Source organism: Quercus suber, unplaced genomic scaffold (genome assembly GCF_002906115.3).
Source record: "Quercus suber isolate HL8 unplaced genomic scaffold, Cork oak 2.0 scaffold_962, whole genome shotgun sequence".
NCBI lineage: Eukaryota > Viridiplantae > Streptophyta > Magnoliopsida > Fagales > Fagaceae > Quercus > Quercus suber.
In genome coordinates, this window is record NW_027070382.1 from 157161 (window position 1) to 173272 (window position 16112).

General features: G+C 37.4%; 1 protein-coding gene across 1 annotated transcript; it reads left to right on the top strand.

Moving 5' to 3' along the window:
- Window positions 1-1577: 1577 nt before the first annotated feature.
- On the top strand, window positions 1578-2417 carry LOC136065418 (uncharacterized). Its single transcript, XM_065768567.1, has one exon. It carries the CDS (start codon window positions 1578-1580, stop codon window positions 2415-2417), a length of 840 nt encoding a protein of 279 aa, XP_065624639.1.
- The last annotated feature ends 13695 nt before the right edge of the window (window positions 2418-16112 follow it).

Consider the following 16112-nt stretch of genomic DNA (forward strand, 5'->3'; position numbering starts at 1 on the left):
AAATCAAAAACGAAGTGGCCGGGTTGGAGAGATGGCTTTAAAGCTTGATATGAGTAAAGCTTTTGATAGAGTTGAATGGGGCTGCCTTCATGATATAATGTTAAAAATGGGTTTTCATACTAAATGGGTTAACCTTATGATGCTTTGTTTACCTCTGTCACATATTCAATCAGGATCAATGGCGAGCCCCGTGGCCATATCACCCCTACGAGAGGCTTGCGACAAGGGGATCCCATATCTCCTTTTCTTTCTTGTTTTGTGCAGAAGGACTATCCGCCCTCTCAATCAAGCCTCTAGAAGTGGGGCAATCCATGGTGTTGCTGCATGCCCACGAGGTCCACGAATCTCCCACCTTTTTTTCGCAGATGATAGTATAATCTTCTGTCGAGCCACTAATGCTGAATGCGCTCACCTAGAACATATCTTGGAGACCTATGAACAAGCATCTGGCCAACAACTCAATCGTGACAAGACTGCCTTATTCTTCAGTCAAAACACAGCACTTGAGGTTCAGGAGGACATTAAACATCGTTTTGGGGCAGAAGTTATCAGACAACATGAAACTTACTTGGGTTTACCCTCCCTGGTGGGTCGATCAAAAAGAAATACCTTTCGAGCGCTTAAGGAAAGACTAGATAACAAGCTCTCGGGGTGGAAGGAAAAGTTGCTCTCACAGGCCGGAAAGGAAGTCCTCATTAAGGCAGTGGCTCAAGCCATTCCCACCTATACAATGAGTGTCTTTAAGCTTCCAAACTCCCTTTGTGACGAGATGACTAGTACGGTTCGTAATTTCTGGTGGGGTCAAAAGGAAGGAAGAAACAAAATGGCTTGGTTAAGTTGGGAAAAAATGTGTGCACCCAAAAAAGATGGAGGTTTGGGCTTTCGTGATCTCAAAGCTTTTAACATGGCACTCTTGGCAAAGCAAGGCTGGCGCCTTCAAAGCAACACACGCTCCCTAGTTCACCGTGTTCTCAAGGCACGTTACTTCCCTGACCGTGACTTCCTCCATGCTGAATTGGGCCGAACACCCTCCTATGCTTGGAGAAGCATAATGGCTGCCCAAGACGTTGTTAAGGCTGGTCACCGATGGCAAGTGGGTGATGGCACTTCTATACAGATTTGGAGAGATAAATGGCTGCCAAAGCCCTCTACTTTCCGAGTCATCTCTACGCCAAACACCTTAAATGAGGCTGCAACTGTTTCTGAGCTCATTGATGAAGTTACAGGAGAGTGGAATGTCGATTTGGTTAAGCATGTTTTTCTACCTGATGATGCACACACCATCCTTGGCATCCCACGTAGTAGCAAACGTAACAGAGACCGCATGATTGGGCCTACACGCCTAAAGGCACCTTTACGGTGAATAGTGCTTATAAAGTTGCCTTGTCCTTATCTCAATCCAAAGCAAAAGAAGAAACATCAGATGCTAGCAGCCACAGTCAGTTTTGGCAGAAAATCTGGAGCCTCCGGATTCCAAACAAGCTGAAAACCTTCGCATGGAGAGCAAGCCGAAACATTCTCCCCACTAAGGCGAACCTCTGCTCTCGCGGAGTGATCGATGACCCTACCTGCGATGCATGCGGCCTGAATGCCGAGACCAGTGGGCATCTCTTCTGGGACTGCAGACATGCCATGAAGTTTGGACCGCTACAGGTATTCCTTTCGATAATCTGGGTGTACACTATCGCGACTTCATCGACCTGTTATGGTACCTCATCTTCAGGCAGCATGTGGGCCAAGACGTACTTGAACTCATTATCACTATCGCATGGTGCATGTGGTACAACCGGAACAGAGTACGGCATGGCTCCCCACGGCAGTCTTCAAATGAAATCCTACACAAAGCTCGCACCGTCATGGAGGATTTCCAATTGGCTCACTTCGCATGTCCTCAGCCCACGGATCCATTAGACACTCGCTGGGTTCCTCCTTCAAGTCCGTGGTTCAAGGTAAACACAGACGCTGCTATCTTCAAGAATCTTGGCTCAGTGGGCATCGGTACAGTGATTCGGGACCACGCAGGAATGGTCATCGCAGCCCTCAGTCAGCATCTGCACTTGCCATTGGGTCCTTTGGAGGCTGAAGCAAAGGCGATGGACGTAGCGGTTTCATTTGCATGGGATGTTGGCGTACAAGAAGTTATTCTTGAAACTGACTCCCACGTGATTTTCTCTGCTCTGTCGGGCTCCACCATTCCACCAGCTACAGTGCTTCACGTCCTTGAGAGCATCCAGCAGAAATTGCATGTTTTTAGACACGTCAAAGTCCAACATGTGAGGCGCCAGGGAAATAAAAGTGCACATGCCTTGGCACAACATGCAAAGGGTATCCACGGTTTTATCACTTGGTTGGAGGAAAATCCACCAATAATTGAATCTCTACTACTCCAAGATGCTATGTATTCATCTGTTACGTAATAAAAAGTTTCAGTCTTCCTATCAAAAAAAAAAAAAAAAAAAAGGAAATATCTTTTTTGGAAACAACCTCACATTCAATTCTGAGATCAAAAGTGGTTCGAACGTAATGACACCAACAAACCATATATGTGTGTGTATGTATATATATATATATATAGTTTCTTCGGTCTACGTTGACCAAGCACTGTTCACATTTGAAAATATGTACTTTTGTCTAAACCAGGGTTGAAAATTGGTGAGGCAGCGCCTACTAGGCCATCTTTCTTCCTTCAGTACCAGATGGACTTCCACCGAATAAACAAATGTGACCGTCGTTGAACTTTCCCAGGAAAGCCAAGTTTTTGCCATTTTCTAACTTACTTTCAACTTTATCCACTGGGTTCCCCGCTCTTAAATAGATGCAGATGCTAATAGGTATGAATAGTACAGCAGACGCAAAGTAGTCACTACTACAATGATTACAGTTCGAGATGAGTTACTTTCCTTTCCAGCAAAATCCGGAATTCTGCTTTTATTAAAACATAGCAAGTGGTACAGAGGGAATATATATATATATGTGTGTGTGTGTGTTTGTTTCTATTTATGTTTTATACTATTTTTTATCTTTATTATATGTATTTTGTGGTACATTTTTAATAATGTTAAGGAAATATCTTTTTTTGGAAACACCCTAATATTCAATTCTGAGATTGAAAGTGTTGCGACGGTAATGACACGAGCAAACCATATATATAACGTACCCGTTTGGATTCAACTGAATCCACGTTTACGTTTTGCATTTTCAGTTTTTTTTTTTTTTTTCACTGTATGTAAACAGTAACATCACATGAATTGATGTATAGGAAAAAAATCACTATTTACATACTGTTCATCATGACTGTTTACAGTACTGTTTATGCACTAAAAAATATTAAAAATGAGTCTCACGGTACTATTTACACATTTAAAAATTATTTTATTACAGTATTTTCAATTTTTAGTTTTCAATTTCAACAACAATAAGTCCAATCCAAACAGACCAAACATAGTTTCTTCGGTCTACGTTGACCAGGGAGTTCAATGTTCACAGTTGAAAATATATACTTTTGAACGTAAAGATTGTATTTGTCAATATGCGGCGCCTACTAGGCCATTTTTCTTCCTTCAATAACAGATGGACTTCCACCGAATAAACAAATGTGACCGTCGTTGAACTTTCCGAGAAAAGTAAGTTTGGCCATTTTTCTTTGCGGAAAAAAATTATTGTTTGAGCCACTTTTGAAGGAGTTCAAAATAACGCCCACACTTTTACGTCAAGTGTCTTTGTCTTTTAAGAAGGTGAAATATATATTATCTTATACTCGTTTATTTATATCAATATCCACGATTTATGATTTATATGTAATCAAAGAATGCCAAAAAAACTGTGTAAGAATCTCGTTGCTCATTTAAGAATGTGTAAATTTAACGGCTAATGAAACATGATGTGAACAAAGAATTTAGTGCGAGACAATCAAAGCAGGTGACATCAAGAATATGGTGATATTCAAAATAACTCGACAAATCCATGCTAAATATTTAGAGGGGATGTAATCTCAGAATCATAGATAGCCAGGGAAAAGTAAGAAATAATTCGGATATATCCAAAACCGAAAAGCTACTCAACTAATAATTTGAATTAAACTTTTCTTTCTTGTATCCTAATTAAACTTCTAATAATTTCATCCTAAATTCATATTTATTTCAGTAAGCAATTGTTGATTTGCAATATATTTACCAATATACCTCTCACTATTTTCATTTTACGTACCCTCTAAGCTATTACAATCAAGGATCAAAGGGCTTGGTCACTTGTGTGGTCTAAAAGTATACTATTTCAAAAACTTTGTTCAGAACATTTTTTTTTTTTTTTTTTGTAATTAATATGGCGTTTCAATGATTTTGTTCCTCTTTAATCTGAAAACAGAATTTACTTTTCAGGCAATATATTATTTTAATGTTCTATGAAAAGAAGTAGTTTTCCACAATAATTAAAAAAAAAACACACACACACAACATTTCAATAATACAACTTTGCTCTATTATTTGTTTCTACAAAATATATATATATATATATATTATATTAACAATTCCACCGAAAACACGTACAAATAAATAATTAAACCAACATGATAAGTCAACTTATAAGTTCTAAGTCATGAAACATATCAGTGTCATACCTAATGTAGATGTAGGCAAATCTGGTGGTGGAGATGCTGATGGGACTAGTGCCGGTGGTGGAGGAGACGATGGTGGTGGCGCTGTATCATTCCTGCTCTGTACTGATCTTGTGCATGTATCTTCTTTCTTTACGATGACTAATGCGTTGGAAACTTCTATAATTTTATGAGCAATTCAATGCTTTGAACCGAATAATATCCGGTCGACGAAGACGTGAATGAATGGTGGAAGGGAAATTTTGAAAAAAAAAAAAAAAAGGAAATTTCCTTCGTGGACCGGTACCATGTTGAATTCACGGATTTTTTTTTTTTTTTGAAAAACACTTGAGAAACCCAAATAAGTATCAAATTTCATAACCCAAAATATATGAGTTACAAACAATTTTACAATAATTTTTACAAATTTTTTATGTAGTGAATGGTAATTGATAAATTAAAAATCAATGCTAGTTAATGTTAGACCCAATGAGAACCAATTAGAATAGGCCAAATCAATAAGTTGCAAAATATTGTAATATAATTTATGGCTATAATATTACTCTTTTATAAAATGACTAAATCTCGATTTGTTATTGATGCATGACAATTTCATTTTCCTCAATTATATGTGGTGGTCTCTTGGGTAAATGATTTAATCCAAGCACATGAAACTAGAGAGTTAATAATTAAGACTTGTTCATGGTCCATAAAGAGGCAATGACTCATGGCCTGTGAAAGTTCAAAATTGGTATGAAACACCCTTGAACGTTTAGACCCCAAATTACAAAATTACCAATTCAAGCTTTATATCAAACAATTAATGTGCAGAATATGATAACAAGCTTATAATAGAATTGATAAACAATCTAAGCCAAATATAAACACATCCACATCAGTAAATATAAGGCAAAGATAAAGGGAAGAGAAATGCAAACACAAGGACAACACTCGATGTATTATCGAAGAGGAAACCGAAGCCCTCGGCGTAAAACCTCTCCGCCGCCCTCCAAGCGGTCAATAATCCACTAGAAAATGTAGTTAGGATACATGAACAGCAGAAGACCCTCCAAGCCTAATCTACCCAAGTACCTAAGCCCTCCAAGCTTCTTGCTCCAACGAGGTTGCGCCGAACATTTTTCTTTTCTAGCTTACCGGATTCCACTATAGCCCATAGCATCAACCAATCACCATTGGTTTCTTCCCAAACTGCTTCCCCAAGCACCAAATGAACCTTCTCACAGACGTGGGTGTGGTGAGATAAGGATTTGGTAAATAACCTCTCAAGGGTATGACAATAGAGAGGAAGAGAGTAGAGGAATTTGTAGAGTCTCTTTAGATGAAGATTGGGGATGAGGCAATCTTGTTTTTCTCTAGGGTTTTCTCTCAAAAAATTCTCTTTGGAAGCTCTCTCAATATGATGGGTATAAGGGTGTATATATAGTAGGGTGAGAAGGGAATGCAAAACGTCAGTTTTTGCCAAACAGGGCAAGTTGGCGACTCGGTCTCGCAGCTTGTCCAAGTCACGAGTTCAAGTCGCAACGTAACGGCCTGGCCAGACTGGAAGTTTTGTCCTGTAGCGTGACAGCTGGCACGACCCTTTAGCTTCCCAGTGTGCCTCTCACGTGCCAGCCTTTGGCGACTTACCAGTTGCGATCCACCCGCGAGCCCTAGCCGCGAGCCTCTGTTTTTCTTCACATCTTCTCACATACTACCCTTACAATTTTTCCACCTAAATACAAGATTGCTAAGTGCTAAATTACAAGCAAATTGGTCACAAAATAAAGCAAATTAAATGGTTGATTAAATTCAACCTTATAGCCTGTTTGGATGGATGGGGGAAGGAGGGAGAGTGGAGGGGAGTAGAGTAGAGTTGGCTAAAAATAAGCTAATTTTGTGCTAAATCTACTCTACTCTACTTTACTCTTCCTCCCTCGTCCTCAATCCAAATGGACCATCAGAAAGGATAAGCGCTGGTATAAGACAAATGATTTCTATTTTTTTTTTTCTAATGATGAGTAGTGGTATATATCCAAATAAAAATCCAATATTAGAACTTGAATGTTTCAATTCATCCATTGTATCCACAAGGAGTGCTCTCATGCCCTAGTGCATGTGGAAGCAATAGTGTGTCTTGTTGCCTCTTGCAAGAGTTCAAGTGACGTCCCCTACGTGAGGTCGGTGGGTCGAGGTGTTTACCTGGCTCTACTTCCCCTTGTGGTGAAGTTCAAAAAGGAAGGAAGCCTATGGTAGAGGAGCTCAAGAAGTTCTGGAGTAAACTCTCCTTCACGGAAGAGGAGGACGAAAGTCTAGAGCTTGGAAGTAGTAGTACAAGGGCAGTAAGAGAATTGGGGATGAATTGTGTTGTGATGAAGGGTTTGACCCATAGAAGCTTAAGCTTAGACACTCTAAGGAAAAATATGAGAATGTTGTGGAAGCCTAACAAAGGTGTCCAAATCTTTGAGATAGAGGAGGTCCTTTTTCTGGTTGAGTTTGGAAATGGAAAGGACAAGAAGAAAATACTGGACATATGCCCTTGGAGCTACAAAAAATAGATAGTGCTCATGCAAGAGTTTGAGGGGGAACTAGCCCCAAAAGAGATAATCCTGAAGTGGTTACCCTTTTGGATCTAGATCTTTAACCTTCCCCTGAAGAGTAGAACTAAAGAAATGGGATGGGAAATTGGCTCTAAGTTAGGGGAGGTTTTGGGGATGGACGTCCTAAAAACAAGGGTTCAATAGGGGAAATGCCTATAGGTTTGAGTTTAGATAGATGTCACCAAAAGACTTGTCCAGGGGAAGAAAATCACCATAGAAGGGGGAGAGAGCAGATGGGTGAACTTCAAGTACGAAAGACTCCTTAACTTCTGCTACGAGTGTGGTCTGCTTAGCCATGCTCTAAAAGATTTTCCGAAAGGTCTAGAAAACAACAACCAAGTTAACATTGAATGCATGCAGTATGGAGCCTAGTTAAGGGGCAAACTGTCAAGAAGTGGCAAAAGGACCAGAAAACTTCAGAGTAGGGAGTGACTCTAATAGCAGGCATAGGACAACCGAAACCGGATCAGAGAGGATAGTAGAGAAGAACCATGTGCCTAGCAAGGTAACAAAGGTAGATCGGGTACATGTGCCTGCACTGCCAAACATGGAGGATAGCAACCCAACATGGGAGATAACAAAGTCAGATGCCTAAAAACGCCCAACGAGAGAATTGCAAAAAAATGGAAAGGTTAAAGGGTTGATGGGAAAGTTAGAGGAGAAGAAAGCCCTTTTGGCAAGACATCCTTAGAACTACCCATAGCCTAGGCAGAAAAAGTTGAGGTGATACAGTGGGAGAAAGTGACCAGTCAGGTTGATGAGCCCACTTTTTAATTCGGTTCAACACCAAGCCCAACCCCCAACAATGAAAAAGGGGGCCCCAACATTGAGTTGGTTCCAATGGCTAGGACCTACTACCTAAAAGTAGGATGGGTAATAGAAAAATTGGGCCCGAGAAGTGGGCATTGGAAGAGAGCAGTATAGGAGGCGAAACCAAGCACAATTCATAAAGAAGTAGACCCAAATGGCCAAAAACGAGAAGGCCCAGTCCCATTACAAGAACTAGACCCTAAATTTATTGATCAGAAGAGAAGAAGAGGAAAGAAGCAATAAAACGCAACCCTAGAGAAGGAAAATCAAAAGGATGGCAGTGAGGCAGTGGTTGCTTTGCAGCATCACCAAGCCCAATGAGATTTTAGCTTGGAATTGCTAGGGTTTAGGGTCATCCCTGGTGATTCAAACCTTCACCAACAAGGTGAAGGCCAAAAACCCAATTTTGGTCTTCCTTACGGAGACAAAGGCTAGAGTGATGGGAGAAGTAGTGGCCTAGCTTTACTATGGAAGGAAGGAACCAATGTCAGGTTCAAGAGCTACTCAAACTCACATATCGAGGTGGTAGTCCATATACCGATCCATTGCCAGCCGCAGGCTTCTACGGTCAACCAAACTCTTGAAAAAGACATAAATCATGGCAACTACTAGAAGCACTACGAGCCTAGTGTAACATGCCATGGATGGTATTTAGGGATTTCAATAAGATTTCACACCCTGATGAGAAGCTTGGCTGAATGGATAGAGATGTAAAGCAGATGGTAGCATTTAGAGAATGCTTGAGCAGGTGTGGTTTGTATGATTTAGGTTTTATTGGGCAAATATTTACATGGTGTAATGGTCAATTAAGGAGTAGCGTACCCTTTTCAGACTGAATAGAATGGTGGCTAATGAGGATTGGATGGAGAAATTCCCTAAGGCTAGAGTCCATCACTCCTCAATCTCTGATCATTGCCTCCTAATGCTTCTCCTTAAAAAAAGGCAAACCCAAAAACCGGCCAAGAAAATATTTTTCTTCGAAGCCATGTGGACGAGAGAGGAAGAGGAAGGGTGAAGGGAGGTGGCAGAAACATCCTGAGATCCTTACCGGGGTGACCCAAACTTTTAAGTCATAGACAGACTAAAGAGATGTTAGGAGCAACCCCAAAGATGGAATTGGAGAGAGTTTGGGTACGTGAACAAAACTCTGAAATAAAAACAAAATCAACTTCAACAACTTGAATCCCTTGATAGCCTTCATGATAAGGCATTAGAGATATAGAGCTTAAACAAAGAGATTAATAAGACATTGATTAGGGAGGAAATCATGTGGCACCAAAGATCTAGAGCACTGTGGATCAAATGGGGTGATCGAAATATGAAGTTCTTCCACGCGACAGCCTACTAAAGGCATCAGAACAATAAAATTGTGGGACTCATGAATCTAAATGGCATTTTGCAAGAAGACCAGGAGGGAGTTGAGGGCATCATCCTTGATTATTTCTCAACTATCTTCAAGTCAGACAATCCAATCAAATTTGAGGACAGTCTTAATCTAGTAACCACTCGAGTTACCCCAGACATGAATGATGAGTTGCTAGCAGACTTCATGGTGGAGGAGGTGTGGAGAGCTCTTAAACAAATTCATCCCACAAAATTCCCAGCTTTGAATAATTTAGGGTTTTAAAAAAAAATTTAAATCAATTTTTATGGGCCGATAGGGTAGGGGGGTGTTGTTTGTGGAGGCATTGGATTTTTTTGATGTGGCAAACGGGCAGGATGGATTGAGTCAATCGAGTTGCAAGTCAAAACAGATTCGGGTAAAAATAAAGGGGGTGGGGGATCATTTGAAGTGGGTTAGGAATGGATTGGGTCAATCAGGTCACGGGTTAGGTCTTGTGAGGTCAACCCGTATTTTTTACATGAATTTTTTCTTTTAAAGAAAAAAATTATATTTGCCATTTGAAAAGTAATGCAATAAATTACTTTATGTAAACTTCATTGCTTTGAATCCACCATTCATATTGAGAATGAGCTTAGCTAAACAAATTAATATTTATTCAATAATTTTAAAATTATACAAATTCCAACATTACTAACCAAAACAAAATAGCACAAAAGATAATTAAAACAAACACACAAATTTCATTTCTATACAAAAACAACATCCCAAAACATAAAACAAAATTACAAATGCCTTATTGAATAACTAATTTGGCAACGAATAAAAAAATATAAGAAATTTATAATATTGAAAACTAATTTTATATTCTAATATCAATTGTATTTGGTGTAAGATTTATAATTGGAAGGAAGAGAAAGCTAGAGAGAGTTTAGGAAGATTTTCTCTATATTATGAATGAATGAATGATTCTATACAAGGATTGAAGTATTTACATGTGGAAATAAAATAGACTACATAATTTCTGCTTGTAGCTTAACTAACAACTAATAAAGCTCTTTCTTTTTACACAGTTTGCTTATCGTTTAGCTTGTTTTCTTCACAGCTCTTCTGGTCTTTTTTTTTTCCTGCTCTGATCCTTCTTTTTCTTCTTATCTTTGGAACCCTGATAGTTGGCACTTTATTTCAATTTAAGAATATACATTAAACTTTGATTGTTTATTTATTTATACATGATCTCTATTATGAATATCATGTCATTGTTAAACAAGACACACTCCAAGAAATATTATAATTTATTTTGAAAAGCCATTTATTTTGAACTTAAGTTGTTAAAAATAGGACTAAGTATCTATAATTTATGCTAATTTCATTGATATACTTTGGATTTAATCTTTTCACACTTAAGAATATTTCTCATACATGTCTATAATTTTAAATATATGTTTTTTTTTTTTTTTTTAACTCTACTATAACTAGATTAATTATCTTAACACGTACTTTTTTATTTGATATTTAAAAATCTTTAGTCATTACAGTATGCCTTAACCATTCATCTTTCAATTTATTTGCATGTAGCTCTATAAAGGTCTCAATTATTTCCTTAAAGTTGTTGTATCTAAATTATGTGAAATATATATTTTTGAATGGTGTTATCCAAAATATGTTAAAAAATTAATATTTTTTTATATACTAATGGGTTAGCCACAGGAATAATATTGCCAATTGAGTATGACTTGTGTATTGTAAAACTCACAATAGATAATTAAACCAATATTCTGTTTTTTTTTTTTTTACTAAAAAAAAAGTTTAAAAAAATGGGTTAGTCATAGGTTAGGTTAGGGTTGGACCACAGATCAATCCGTTTTTGCTTCGCTTCAAAAAATTTGATGTCAAATAAGGTCAAAAATTTTGACCAGCTTTGCCATGTCTTTGTAGGTAGAGATATTGTTTAGTTTGAAAATTTGAGTAGTTTTCTGAAATGACAAATTAGAGACGGGTGATTTTGTTTTGGGTAGAGGTCATGAATGTAGTGGGGTTTTGTATGAATTTTGATTCTTGGACAAATTTGTGTCACAAGACTAGGGATTGATCTTTTAAATAGCATATTTTAGAAATTTTAATTTTAATGCAATCCAGCTCGCTCAAATCAGGGGTGCACTCAACAGGTAGTGCATATTGTTAGAAAATAGTAAACAAAAAGCTGCTTCTTGATTTTTCTATAACAGTTTGCGTTTCTTGTTTTTCCATAAATTATTGTGTCTATTGCATTCCATAATGTTTGTGACTTTGTGTCTTTTACATTCATGAATTTTCTATTATGAATTGATTTGCGTTTCTTGTTTTTCCATAAATTATTGTGTCTATTGCATTCCATAATGTTTGTGACTTTGGCTGCGTTTGTTTTGGCGTAAAATCATTTCCTGAAATGATTTTACACCTCTACGTGTGTTTGGTTGTGCATGGCAAATAAAATTTTCCGGAAATTGGTTTCCTTTAACCGTGTGTTTTATGGCTTTGACCCAGAAATTGGTTTACATTTCTATTTTCACTTCAAACCATTTCCGGGTCTTAGTTGCGCAGAGAGAGAGAGAGAGAGAGAGAGAGAGAGAGAGAGAGAGAGAGAGAGAGAGAGAGAGAGAGAGAGAGAGAGAGAGAGAGAGAGAGAGAGAGAGAGAGAAACAATAGATAATTAAACCAATATTGTGTTGCTTTTTTTTTTTTTTTTTAACTAAAAAAAAAGTTTAAAAAAATGGGTTAGTCATAGGTCAGGCTAGGGTTGGGCCACAGATCAATCCGTTTTTGCTTCACTTCAAAAAATTTGATGTCAAATAAGGTCAAAAATTTTGACCGGCTTTGCCATGTCTTTGTAGGTAGAGATATTGTTCAGTTTGAAAATTTGAGTAGTTTTGTGAAATGACAAATTAGAGACGGGTGATTTTGTTTTGGGTAGAGGTCATGAATGTAGTGGGATTTTGTATGAATTTTGATTCTTGGACAAATTTGTGTCACAAGACTAGGCATTGATCTTTTAAATAGCATATTTTAGAAATTTAATTTTAATGCAATCCAGCTCGCTCAAATCAGGGGTGCACTCAACAGGTAGTGCATATTGTTAGAAAATGGTAAACAAAAAGCTGCTTCTTGATTTTTCTATAACAGTTTGCGTTTCTTGTTTTTCCATAAATTATTGTGTCTATTGCATTCCATAATGTTTGTGACTTTGTGTCTTTTACATTCTTGAATTTTCTATTATGAATTGATTTGCGTTTCTTGTTTTTCCATAAATTATTGTGTCTATTGCATTCAATAATGTTTGTGACTTTGGCTGTGTTTGTTTTGGCGTAAAATCATTTCCTGAAATGATTTTACACCTCTACGTGTGTTTGGTTGTGCATGGCAAATAAAATTTTCCGGAAATTGGTTTCCTTTGACCGTGTGTTTTATGGCTTTGACCCGGAAATTGGTTTACATATACCGATTGCACCCCAGCACCGGCGCCGCCATCTAGATCGTCACCACCCAAGACCGATCCACCCAAAACCGATCTCATCGGTGCCGACGTTACCGATCTTTTTCTCGTTCTCAACCCAGTGCTCATCGGCGTTGTCGATCTCGTCGTCCCGATCTCATCGAACCAATGATCTCGTCGTCTCGATCTCATCGCCCTCTCATCACCCAGACCGATCTTGTCGCCTAGGCCAATCTCCTCCCTCTCTCAGTTTGATTGGATTGTGGAGTTTAACCAAATGTTGTTGTTTTGATTTTTGTTTTTTTTTTTTTAGTTTATATATTGAAATTTTCTATTATAAAATTTGTTTGGTAGCTGAGAAAATAGATGAGAAAATGTGAAAAACTAGAATTTTCAGAACAAAACCAAACACTAGAAAATATTTTCCAAAGCATTTTTTGAAATGCAACCAAACACTTGAAAATATTTTCCTTTCCCGAAAATAGCATTTCCGAAAAATATTTATTTTCCGAAAAATATTTTACATGAACCAAACACAGCTATTTGTGTCTTTTACATTCTTGAATTTTCTATTATGAATTGAAGAGTTATTAGAATAAAGAAAACTCTTGTAATTTCACTTTCTTGGAAACTCTATAAATGGAGGTAGATATGTGGTGTGAATGTTTCTGCTAGAAAATGTAAATAGAGAGAGAAAAAAAGTTGTAGAGAGCACTCAAGGTAGCAACCTAATACTTTCTAATGTAAGAGAAAAAGTATTGGAGAGTTCTCAAGGCAGTAGCCTTATCTGTGAGAGTTTTTTAAAATGCTGTAGCCTTATTTGTGATAGTTATGTAAAAGGTCGTAGCCTTATTTGTGGGAGTTGTACAAGGCCGTAGCCTTTGTTGTTGAGAGTTCTGTACAAGGTCTTTGTTTATGAGTTTGAAGTTTGTCTAATAAAATGTTCATTCCCCTCTATCTTGTGAGTATTTATTTTGTTATTCTTTCTATTATGGCTTTGCAAAGCCAACAAAGTGGTATCAAAGCTTTTGCTATTTTAACAAATTGGTATTAGAGCCAAGTTCCTAAAAGCCTAAAGTCTTAGTCTTCATTTTTAGTGAAGATGACTTCTAACATGGTTCAACCACAAATTCTGAGATTGACAAAAGAAAACTATGAGAATTAGCAGATTTAAATGAAACTATTATTTGGATCATAGGAGCTATGGGAGCTTGTCACTAATAAGTATGTAGAATAATTGAGCAAGAAGTCAAATACAAAATAGAGCAAAAAATTTTGCTCACGGATCAAAGGAAGAAAGACAAAAATGTACTGTGTTCCACCAAGAGGTGGATGAGTCAACTATTGAGAAAATTGTCAATACCAATTCACATAAAGAAGAATGGGAGACCCTTGGCACTTTCTTCGAGGAATCAAGGGTGTTGATCGTGTGAAAAAAGTTTGTTTGCAAACTCTTCGAGTTGAGTTTTAAGCTGCTTGTATGAAAGATGATCAGGCAATTTATGATTATTTATCATGATTACTTGTAATTATTAATCGATTTAAGAGTAATGGAGCAAGCACACTCAGCAGAGCAAACTTGTGAGTAGAGTTTCTTGTTGCACGCAGCACGTTTTCTTATGCTGTTCAAAGCTTTTACATCAGAGACATTTTCTTTGTTTAAAAAGGCTCTTCCAGGGCTAGCCTCCAAAATATTAAATATGGATTTGTATGAGTATTGAAGTGAACATTTTTTAATCCAAGCCCAATTGATGGCCTCCTTTTGGTATGGACAAGCCCGTTAATAATAGTTCACTACTTGACAAATTGACTTAAGTACGGCATTCGCTGGGCAAATTGACTCGGATGCGCGCTACTAGCGCGACTCGCTTTGCTTTTGTTGCGGAGTGGGTTGGGGGAAGAGGGCATTTCCATCGCGAAGGAAGGATTCAATCCAGCCATAGGTTCCCTACGGCTACCTTGTTACGACTTCATCCTAGTCGAAGACCCCACCGTGGTATGCGCCAATAAGACCACCAAAAACCTTTGTGGCACTAGTGGTACACAGAAGTCATGGGTGATCATTGGGTGCAATCGCGTATACTTTATCGGGTGATTCACCAATAGAAAAATTGTAAAACCCTTAATCGGTTTTATTGTTGTTAATCATGGAGGTCAGGAGGCTATTGAGGTTTGCCCTGTAGGTGCCAGGGGCGGAACTACCCTTGGACCAGGGGGGGGGGCACCCTAAATTTTTTTTTAAAAAAATTATTATATATGTGTATTAATTTTAGCAATTTTATTCTATAAAATTACATTTTATTTTCCTTTAACAATATCATTGTTTCTTTTAAGAGTAATGCTATACTCATAAACTTTTTTATAACATTTTTACAAACCTTTTGGTAGTAAATTTTTATTGGTTCACATTATGGACACACCACTTACATCATTTTTTTACTTATTAGTAACCACTTATTACTTAAATAATTTAAAAAAAAAAACTTGCAGCTCTAGTATTTTCCTCATTTTAGTGACCATAAAAAAGTTTATAGATGTAAAATCTAAAACAAAATATTCAAGCCAAAAAAAAAAAAAAAAAATTAGCTCAACAACAAAAATTACCAGTAAAACTAAAAACAAAATTAAGCTTAATTAACTAATTTTATCAAAAATAAATAACCCTACCCTTTAAAAAAATTCTAAACAAAAATAATTTTGTTCCTAACTACCAAAAAAAAAAAAAAATCTCAGCAACTAAGTAACAGAATTAGAGGTTGAAATCACTGCACACAGCTAACAGTAAAACCATCCCCTCCAACTCAAAGTTTTGGCTTCGTCGCTAGTAGGTACTGTTGGTGTAAAAGAAGAACGAGAGCAAAATAAAAGAAAAATTGTAGTTTGGAATAGCCCATTTTCATTTTTCCTCTGCTGTTGTAGGGTGGAAGCATTTTAGTCTAGCAATGCATATCATCCCTGTTCTGTACTTTCATGCATGTATCTACTTTCTACATTGACTAATACGTTGGAAACTTCAATTCAAAGCTTTGGACAGAGAATAATACATAGTAGACGCGAAGGAGGTGGTATTACTGATTTCCTCGACGCGAAGACGTGAGTAAATACTAAAGACTAATATCGATAAGACAAAATGGAAATGAAAAAAGAAACAGAAAAAAAGAGATTTCTTTCGTGGGCCAAGTACGTAGATGCGAGTCGCATTTGGAAAACACACGGATTTTGTTATGGAAAAGTAGAGACTCACCCAAATTAGTACCCAATTTCATAACATATCCAAGTGTCAGTTAACCAAAGGTGTTC

What these genes read in the sequence shown, in the direction of transcription:
- LOC136065418 (XM_065768567.1), top strand. Translation starts at nt 1,578, where the DNA reads ATGCGGCCTGAATGCCGAGACCAGTGGGCATCTCTTCTGGGACTGCAG.